This window comes from Medicago truncatula, chromosome 4 (assembly GCF_003473485.1).
Source record: "Medicago truncatula cultivar Jemalong A17 chromosome 4, MtrunA17r5.0-ANR, whole genome shotgun sequence".
Lineage (NCBI taxonomy): Eukaryota > Viridiplantae > Streptophyta > Magnoliopsida > Fabales > Fabaceae > Medicago > Medicago truncatula.
Genome location: NC_053045.1, coordinates 17497124 through 17508000, shown reverse-complemented (window position 1 = coordinate 17508000; position 10877 = coordinate 17497124). Strand labels below are relative to the sequence as shown.

The window sequence follows — 10877 nt, the reverse complement described above, 5'->3', positions numbered from 1 at the left end:
GTTTTCAAGGTCAAAATCTTCAACAATGGTTTTTACTTTCAGACTCAAACCAACACGTTTCCAACTTTAATTTATGTCTCTCATGCAAATTTGCTAAACATTTTGATAGTGGGAAGGTAAAAATAACAACAAAAACATAAACAAACAAATCTTTTTTTTGTGACACGTGCATACAAAGTTCGCCAAGCAGCATGTTACTTCCGTCCACTTGTTTTGCCACGTCATATTGTAATGATACACGTAGGACATTATGGCCCATGTTTTCCTCAGGCGAATATCCGCTTCCCGTAAAGAATAATCTCTGTCGGATATTCGCATATACTCTTTTAATTTTAGCCGTCTCAAGTTGGCAACAACCTACCCATTTTACCCCTTCTTATTGGATATATTTACAATCTAATCCTGCTTCTATTTTTTTTATCAGTTTGACTTAAATGCCCTTCTTTAGTTGGAGAACCCAGTTTGCCACCTTTTTGTCAACTTGCACCACGAAAGTTCTTTTTATTTTTTTCCTATTTTAGAAGTTTTATTTGCTAAAAAATGAAGGATATGACAGAACAATTTTAGTTGTCAAATGTTTGATTTGTAAAACTGTTTCAGGTACAGAAAAAACTGGAGACAAGGGATATGACAAAAACTCATATTTTTGTCCCTCACCAAACCATAACACAACTTTTTGTCCCACGTACAAGTTGTCTAAAATACCAAAATATCATTTTGTCCCTCAAAAATCGTATAAAACAAAAAATTACTCAATGCCATAAAAAATTTATTCTATATTGTTCTGCCTTATGTTGTACTGTTCTGTTCAGTACTTGCTGTTTTGCAAACCAAACACATCCTTTTAAGTCTATGTGTTTTATGTGGCGGGTGTTTAATGTGGACAAGTGAAACAACAAAAAGAGAAGTTAGGTGTGAGAGGACATTTTGGTCAATTTAATTGAAGAAATGGTATTATAGTGGAACGTAGAAATCGCGGCAATTGGTGTACATTAAAGGGCAAAAAAGGTAAATCCAAAAAAGAATAAAATAATATTCTCGTGAAGCATAAGTAATCACACGTAGCCACTCTTGGCGTATCAAATGCTATTTCCTTGAATTGAGTTTGTTACTCTCTCTTGTCGCTGAAGTCTTCTTACAAGGTGAAACATTTAGAACTTTCGGAAAGAATTTCCAACGTAAGAGAAAGAAAGAACATACACAACACAACAATCTCCATTTTCGCTTTTTTTTTGTTCTTGACGGGTACGATGATAATTTCTCTTTTTCTTTTCCCTCTTTGCGTTGGTGTGCGTTTAGTATTGTTCTTCATGCGTTTTTGTCTTGGGAAATTAGTTCCATCGTTGTGATGTTATTGTTGGTTAATCGGTTAACTTTTGCTTTTATTAGCTTAAATTCTTATGAAGTAAATTTTGATGATGCTGATTTTCTTCTTCGCTATTCTTTTTCTGTATTCATTTGAAGCTTGATACAAACGGTTAAACTGAATAATATTCTATTTTTATATTTTTTAGTTGGATTTTTGTATTTTACATAAATTATATTATAGTGGACATAAAAAAAAAAATCAACTGATCCTTCTTTTTTGTTTTGTTTGATACATAAAAAATGATAGAATTTTATTATTCATTCATTCATTAATGGTTATGACACTGTTTTACGATGTAATCAGATTGTTATTAATTAATCTGTTTTTTGAAACTTTTGCAGTTGAATTTGACAAAGGAAAATAGTGAAGTTGATCCTGTTTATTGAAAATGGGTTCAGCAGCAGAAGAGAGGGGTAGCAGTAGCAATAAACTCATTGGAATAAGGTTCCTTGAGTATGTAAAAGGAAGTCCTGTTTCCCACAAAACCCACCAAGCAATTGTTCTGATTGTAACATTTCTAGCTTATGCTAGTTATCACGCCACTAGAAAAACCACTAGTATTGTGAAGAGTGTGCTTGATCCCCAATCATCTTCAACAAATTTAGGCTTCAATTTCTTTCCTTCGAGTACGAGGGTTACAAAACTTTCTTGGAAACTTGGAGATGGCTGGGCTCCATTTAATGGATCCGACGGGACATCCCTTCTTGGCCAATTGGATGTTGCTTTTCTCGCAGTTTATGCATTTGGGATGTACTTTTCTGGACATTTTGGTGACAGGTGTAATTTGAGGATTTTTTTAACTATTGGGATGGTTGGAACTGGTGTTTTCACTTCACTCTTTGGTGTAGGGTTTTGGGGAAACAATCACAATTTCTACTATTATTTAGTCATTCAAATGATTGCTGGTTTGTTTCAATCCACTGGATGGCCATCCGTAGTTGCGGTTTTGGGTAACTGGTTTGGAAAGCGGAAGAGAGGGTTGATCATGGGAATTTGGAATGCTCATACTTCTGTCGGGAACATTGCTGGTTCTTTGATTGCTTCTGCTATGTTGGGATATGGATGGGGATGGTCTTTTGTTGTGCCTGGATTAATAATGTCTTTCCTTGGTTTGGTGGTTTTCCTAATATTGCCTGTCTCACCTGAGTCTGCCGGAGTTGAAGAAGATGATTATAGTTGTCCTAAGAAAAGCGGAGATGATGTCACAGAATCTCTCTTAAGGCAAGAAACTCCTGCTGAAGAGAAAGAGAAAGCAGTTGGGTTTATCGAGGCATGGAGAATTCCTGGGGTCGCTCCTTTTGCTTTTTGTCTGTTTTTCGCCAAATTGGTTGCATATACCTTTCTCTATTGGCTACCATTCTATGTTAGTCACACAGGTACTGAAACTTTCTTACTCATTTCAATTTTTTTATTTATATTTAATCTACATCAAATCAACTTTTATACAATTGCAGAAAAACTCATACTCTTAGGTCTTGTTTGGATAAAAAGCTTAATTAAGCGCTTATTCTATAACTTATCATATATGTGCATTTGTATAAGTTATTTCTACGACAAGATAAAATAAAGTCTAACTGTTTTAATGTAAGCTATACACTATTTCACAAGTGCTTATGTCAGGAAGTAAGTTTGAGTCCGTAAATAAGTTCAAACAAGTTAATCCAAATCAGGCCCATATTATAACTCCACATTTACATTATTAAAATCTTTAGTTTCTAATTGATGCTCATTATAATGCAGCTATTGATGGAAAATTTCTATCTAGTGAGACATCGGGTTCACTGTCCACTTTATTTGATGTTGGAGGAGTGCTAGGAGGAATTCTAGCAGGCCACATTTCTGACCGCTTAAATGCTAGAGCCATAACAGCAGCAAGTTTCATGTACTGTGCAATCCCTGCTCTGTTCTTCTATCGAAGCTATGGGCACATTTCATTGGTTGTAAATGGAACATTGATGTTCGTCACTGGTATGTTTGTAAATGGGCCGTATGCTCTTATAACAACTGCAGTTTCGGCTGACCTGGGAACACACAAGTCATTGAAGGGAAACTCACGAGCTCTGGCAACCGTCACGGCTATTATTGATGGAACAGGTTCTATTGGAGCTGCAATTGGACCTTTATTAACAGGGTATATCTCTGCAAAAAGCTGGAGTGCAGTTTTCACAATGTTGATGGGTTCAGCTTTAATTGCAGGGCTGTTTCTCACCAAGCTTGTAGTGTCAGAAGTGGCCACAAAGATCGAAGAGTCAAGGTCTAATAGAACGCCGGAATGTTCACTTGATGTATAAAAATAAATACTGTGTTTGTGATTGCATGATTATTCCAAGACGGCCTATGAACACTTGTCGTTCATAGGTTCAGGTCATTATACTTACAAGGAGCATGGCCAATCAGTTTAAAAATGTAGAGAATGTTTGTTTGTACATTATGTGATATATACCCAATTACCCATTTTAGTATAGTTCCAACCCTTCAAGAACTGCTTGTAGCTTTTGAATTTTGGAAAACAACCACATTGTTTAGAATTTGGAGATCAAGAATGAAAGTTGAGTTTACAAAATGATATTTGTAGCATATTTCAATGGCTTAATGGGTGCTCGCACCAAACTGAAAATACAAAATAGCTGCTAAAGATAAGCTCCATACTTTTTTGGATTTTGGTTCATGCATCTCTGTTGGACTAGTTTGAGGAGCATAACTTGTCCTTTTGCTCCTCATTCTCTGAGTTTGGATTTTTCATCCAACAATGATGTTAGAATATGATTGGTCAGCAACCTTGTTAATTTTGTCAGAAATTGAACAACACTACTAACTTGCTAATTACTTTGTTGTTGTGGTTAACCTAGGCAATTACTTTGAAAATTACTCCGAGCTTGTTGCATGAACATATCAAATAAGAAATGAAGCAATGCTCGTTATCTTTGTAGAAGGTTCTAAAACAGCTTGCAATTTTGTTTCTACTTTTCAAGTATGTTTATGAACTCGAGTCTATTGTACCGATTCTTTTAGGTATTTTTTGCTTTGGCTTGAGTATTTGTTTACCGGTGTTTTTGGCAAACTATGGGCTAGTTCTGATTTTTACAAGCGAGACCGAACTAGAAATCTCAGAACATGTTGTGCAAAGGTTTCGATAAAAAAAACGGTTTGAAAAAGGCCACGAAATGCACCTAGGTTACTTAGAGAGAAGGACGAGTTTTAGAGTAAAAAAGGGCACTATCTCTCGACAGGTTTGAGATTGCAAGTAAAAGCAAAGTAAACTTAAAGAAAAGGGTAAAAGCTCAAACATATATCTTAAAGGAAATGTAAAATGCATTGCATTAAAAGTAAAATGGTTTACAAATCAATTTACATACATTCTTTATAACTCGTTTCCCTGTGCGCCGGTAGTTTGAGTGTTGTAAAATTTCTATAAATGATTTGCAACCCATTTTCCGACTAGGAAACTCTTATTTATACATAAGGAAAATAACTGGAAAAATGTTGGAACAAAATGTGTTTAACATTACCCTTTAAGAGTTTTGATGATAACAAGATATTAAAAAATTGTCAATTGGATATGCTAATTTTTGTTCAAGTATACATGACTATAGACAAAAATTTGATATCTTTATTAGGTTCTGGAAGAACAAAAGAGAGCTAAGGAATCAACTAAAAGGAAGCTTAAAGTGTCTGAAGAGTAGTGCTCCTGAAGTGATGACGTCATCAGAAGCAAGTTCATCAGAAGCATCTCATCAGAAGCTGAAGATCACCAGAAGTTATAGTTCATCAGGAGATGCAAGACTTAAAACTTCAAATGTTGTTGAATGGATTTAATCTCGTCTAAGCATTGCAGAAGACCGGAAGAGTGAAGCAACGACTATATTGAAAGGATTTGAAGGCATTGGATGCTTGTTCTTTGAAGAGCATTGACAAAGTACAATTGTACCAAGTGTACAACCACTATCTCCACTACTCAGTTTGTGTCTCTGCTACAAGACAAGGATAACAACTCTGCCTGCAAGAATGCTCCTACATATATGGAATGGATTTGAAATTGATCCTTCATAGGACAATAACCATATCAGGCAAAAGATCATTGGTGATTGATCAAAGCTTCAAACGACTCTATTTTGATGTGCTGGCAATTTGACAACATCTCTTTCCTACACCTCTATATAAAGGAATGAAGACTTAGAGAATTAAAAAGACTCAATAACAATTTGAAAGCGCCTAAACTTTGTCAAAATTGTTCTGCATCAAAAGTTCACTTAGAATTTCTTATCAAAGTTCATATCTTAGAATTTCTGTATGTGATTTGTATTGTGAACACCACTGATTGTATGTCAAGTGTTCAACCTCAAACATTTTTCTTTGTAATTCTATTTGAATTTGGAAGTCTCTTGCAGTTGTGCTTGAGCATTAGAAGTCTCTTGATTGTGTTCAGGAGCATAAGAAGGCTCTTGCAGTTGTGCTTGAGCATTTGAAGTCTCTTGCTAGTTTTAGCAGTGAGCAGTTGTAATCAGATATTACATTTTAGTGAACTCTCCTTGGAAGTGCAAGGGGGGCATGACTACTTCCAGTTTGTGGAAGGAACTTGTATATAATTGCTTTGTGTCTTTCTTCTTTCTCTCTCTCTCTCTGTTTTATCCGCTGCTATTTAGTTCTGGAAATCACTTCAGAAGCAGAACTCTATTTGCTTCTGATTAGTGTTTTCAGATTAGGAGAAAACGAAGAAAAAGCTAACACAATTCAACCCCTTCTTCTTGTGTTTTTCTCACTTTCAAAAAAGACTAATCTCATGATCATCACTTCCTCCATCTGGGACAATCGTTTGTCCTCACGTTTCCACTAAAGAAACCGCCTTTGAGCTTGAAGTCGAATCTTTCCCGCCTTGATTGCTTGACTTCGACGCAATTTTGCTTTCAGCCTTGCTCTGTCGAACTCTTGACCATGTGCGCTAGGCTTGCTATCTTGTCGAGTTCCTCAAGTTAAAATGCGAAAACCTTCGATTCCTGCAAAGTTAAAAGTCAACTAAATGTTGACCACATTAAATGAGCCTGTCGAAATTACAAGCTAACAGTATTAGCCCTCACATATTTGTTGTTAGTTAAAAGATGCATTGATAGGTTAAGAAGTATAAATGTTATATAAGTGATTATAAATTACATTAGCCTTTCAATTTTCAAACAATGTGAGACTTTGTGGAGTACAACAACAATAGCTGCTCGGTCGAGGTTAAGGGGCTAAATGACTTGTCCGCCCTCGAGTGTGGCTTAAAACCTATACTTGACACATAAATGTTTCGACCTCAAATATATTGCATCATTTTCTCCAGGTATTATTTACTATGGGCCTTGTGTAAGCTATTACAGTTTTGTGTCGAGTTAAAAGACATTCCAATGGATTGATGAGTGTCGAGTTAATGTATTAGAACAATAGCCCCCAGTCGAGGCAATGTGGCTAAATGATCTGTTAGCTCTCGCGTCTAACTTAGACCCTATGACAAAACGTAAATGTTCCAACCCTCCAACCCTAGTTGGTTGTGTAAAACCCTCTATTTTTAATAATTTAATTAGAATCCTTATTTATTTAGTTTATTTTAGTTGATCAATTTGATGTGAATGTGTGATAGAATGGTCATTCCTTGCTTGATTTGTTTTTATTCTAATCATTTAACAGTTTTTCGTTGTTTGATGATTGATTTTGCGTTAATTATTAAATGACTTCTTTTATTTTAAACTGAGTATATCTTTTAGTTACCAACTCACACAGTTTGAGATAGCAAGAATATAAAATTTACTACACGAATTTGAATTTAAATCTGAATCATTCACATCTTATCTACGTGGTAATAGTTTCGTGCGATTTTTTTGCGACAATAGTTTAATGCATTTGTCTTTGTAGTAATAGCTTCCGTTGGGCGATTGTCTTCGTGATATTATATTTGAGTCTTACATATGATGCATAACTAACCATATTATTATTATTATTATTATTATTATTGAAAGATATTATTATTATTATTATTACTTATTTGATTTAATTGTTTACTTATTTAATTTATTATTATATTATAAAAAAACTTTAAACTTCTTAACAAATACTCTTAGAGAGTTTAGTAACATTTTCCATATTTTATCTACTTATGTCCTTTAATTCATTGTTTGGATTATATGGTTCACCATGGAATTGACGCCATACAAATATTTTTAAGCACTTTAAAAAAAAATGAAGTACCGATGACAAGATTCAAGAATGATTGTTGTGTTGTGATGCGTGACGAGTCATGGGAATAGAATGGGTTTAAGAACTATGTTTTGTAATAAATAAATTTTGTGGTGCCAAAAGGATTTGTTCATACATGTAGTGTATCACTCTTGGAAGCATACGGATGAAAATCTGAGCCACAAATAGGTGTTAGAATAAGTCAGGCCAGCTTCGCCTATGTCAGATCTAGGTCATGTCAAATAGAGAAATTAAGGTTTTTTTAAAGTATAGTTTAGCTAAGTGGATTAGAATGCGAGTCTTAGACCTATCAAACTAGTTTTTTAAGTTAATATGAACCCATTTTAGTTGTTTTGGTGGTATGGATTTGGAATTTAGGAGTGTGATTCTCCTTAGATTTCAGGTTCGATTATCTCTGATGTCAATTTGAGTGGGCTAATTTAATTTCTTACAATTATTTCTTTTACAATAAATTACTTATAGAATTTCTTTTATAATTATTAGATTAAATTTTGTACTTTCTATCAAACTATAAATCTGTCAATTTTTTCACTAATTTTAAGTTTATTAGTTTAGATAATTTTTTTTTACGCATTTAAATATATTATTATAAATTAGAATTGAAATATAACATAATGAATATTCAATTTTTTTTTAAATGTCAATGAGAGTTTAATCTTATTGATCTATTAATTTATTATCCTATTTAAATATGTTTATAAGCAATATGCTTTTAATCAAGCTAACATGTAACATTAAACTTTTAAAAGACTAGATTCCAATCTTAAAAATAAGTTTATGATAGACTATATGTCATAAATTTTGTGCAAGTAGTTTCATTTGGTTTGATAATTAAAATATTAAAAAAATGCTAACTAGTGTCTTATGAACACTAATTAAGGAAACAAATATAGTAATAATTTCTTAAAATTTGTGTAATCAAATATTTAAAAATGTAGAAAATGTTTTTTGCAATACAAAACTTACTTCTTTTTTTTTTTTAACTAGTGCTCTCACTAATACAACTATTTTTTATTTTTTGGAAGAGCAAAGATAAGTTTTATAGAAATGAAACACAACACAAGCACGACTATTGCAATATAAGAAAACACTAAAAAAGACAAAATTAATAATTTATATGGGTACAATACTTGGGAAGTGATGCCTATATCATCCAAATATTAATTTAGAGCCGACGAAAAAAGAGTACAAAGAAGATGAGGGTGAGGGGACCAATTATGGATGAATGTGAATGTTATAATCCATGGGAAAAGGCCACCTTTGAACTAGGGGGTGTAAATCATCCAAACAAAGGTGGCGTGTCTGCCAAAAATTGATAGAATTATTATTTATGGCTGGCTACCAATAATGCAAGCAATGAAATCGATGTCAATGACAATAATAGTACATTACTTCGGTATCAAGTATTTTTAGTAGTGGATTTTAGTGTTCTTATTCACATGTACACCTTCCTTAATATTTGTGGAGATGTTTGCATCACACAGAATATTTAATTCACTCGTAGTGGATGACTCAGAGTCACTAACCATTCAGTTAGTGATTTTCAAGGTATCATTGTGACACTAAGTAACATTAATTAATTCATGTAACTGTGTGCTAAAGAATTTCAACCACGAATTTGATGCGTATTAGTTTTTTAATTGTTGAACTTGAAACGAACGAGACAAAAAAATAGCCTTCTACTTCATACGTGATTACCAACGTAACCACTACCAATATTAATCTATATCTAACCACTAAAAAAAAAAGCTTAATGATATCAGTTACTTTATTTTAATCAAATAATGTTTGAACAAGTACTGTTATTATTAGTTTATTTGTGTTGAGTCGTAAATAAAAAAGAAGGGAAAAAGTCTATTTGTGTTGAATTGTGAACACTTTTATGTTTTTAAATCTACACGGAATTCCTAATAAATTTCCCACAGAAATTGCACCATCTCCGCATGGATACTGACCAAACAAAATTTTATTCATGGGTTAATAGTTTGAAGAGTTTAATATTCTGCATCACGGCAGAAGCTTGAGGATCATCTACATTAGATCGAAGTGAGTTGAACGTGAGAAAAACATAAGGAGGGAAGTTGAATTGTGTTGGTTTTTTGCAGTTTCTTTTTCTGAGTGTTTAAAAACTTGGTCAGAATCTGAGGTATGCAGATTGTGACTCAAGAGTCTGAATATTGTGGATTAAGTATATAACACAAAGATAAAGAGATATAGAGAGAGATAGCAGACACAAAACAATCATATACTAGTTCCTTCCACAACACAGGAGTAGTCCACTCCCCTTGCAGTTCTAAGAGATTTCACTATAATCACTCATGATTACAAATTGCTCAAGGACTCTTCCAAGAGACTTCTTAATGCTCAAGCACAACTGCAATCGATTTCCTGCTCTAGGACACTACCTAAAGACTTCTTGCTCAAGAACAACTCCAAGAGACTTCTCTTTACTTTAGGACAACTCCTAAGGACTTCCCTAGCTCAATCAGAACTGACTGAGACTTCCTAGGTGCTTGATAACCGGCAAATCAGTTGGTTATCATGTTGCACTAAACCCCTATATTGGACAAGTTGTTGAGTGATTGCATTGTCTTTAACATCTAATTAGTGTCTATTTTAGGATTTTTATAGTTTTATGTGCTTTTAGTACTTTGGAACTAGTAATGCTTATTTATGTTGTTTGATGATGTAGGTTAAGGAATGACTTTGAAGATGTAGGAAGTTGCAGCATGGATTGAAGATGTATCACTAAAGATGTGGAAAGCTGCATCATCCTGGGACGCTAGCCGGGTCGTACATAGCACGCATATGTGGGTCCAGTCTGTCCCTTTTTTATTGAGGAAGAATATGAGTTGTCCCTAATGATTGGAATTGTAACACCCCGTTATCCCAACATCTAAATATTAAATAAAATAAATCAGAGTTCAACAATAAACGGGAATGTCACACTACTTTTCAAAATTTCTTAAATAGAATAAAATGCTATTTATTAAAATCAACCTTGATAGATAAATCAATACTTTGTAGCGGAATGTTTTTCAATCATTGAACATTAAATAACCATCAATAAATTCTGGCACAAAGCCCTCAACATAAATAGTCATAAACAATTTGTTCAACAACATGTTCTAAAATTGATACATAAGGAATGAAAACATAACAACAATTTCCCATCCCGTTACGTATCAGAGCCCTAAGACACTTGAGCCACCACTTCTACTACTCTTCATCACCTGCAAGTTACCCATACGAAGGGCAACATTTTCAAGCAGAAGGGGTG

General features: G+C 33.8%; 1 protein-coding gene across 1 annotated transcript; it reads left to right on the top strand.

Annotated features, from left to right (window-relative positions):
- The first annotated feature begins 1062 nt into the window (after positions 1-1062).
- LOC25479454 (putative glycerol-3-phosphate transporter 1) lies at positions 1063-3932 on the top strand. Its single transcript, XM_013588162.3, has 3 exons — positions 1063-1245; positions 1711-2745; positions 3110-3932. Exons 2-3 carry the CDS (start codon positions 1758-1760, stop codon positions 3658-3660), a joined length of 1539 nt encoding a protein of 512 aa, XP_013443616.1. The 5' UTR covers positions 1063-1245; positions 1711-1757; the 3' UTR covers positions 3661-3932.
- The last annotated feature ends 6945 nt before the right edge of the window (positions 3933-10877 follow it).

Bases quoted from the DNA above. Each gene is read 5' to 3' on its own strand.
- LOC25479454 (XM_013588162.3), top strand. From the start codon at position 1,758: ATGGGTTCAGCAGCAGAAGAGAGGGGTAGCAGTAGCAATAAACTCATT. The intron at 2,746-3,109 runs GTACTGAAACTT...ATTATAATGCAG, and splicing joins ATTCTATGTTAGTCACACAG to CTATTGATGGAAAATTTCTA.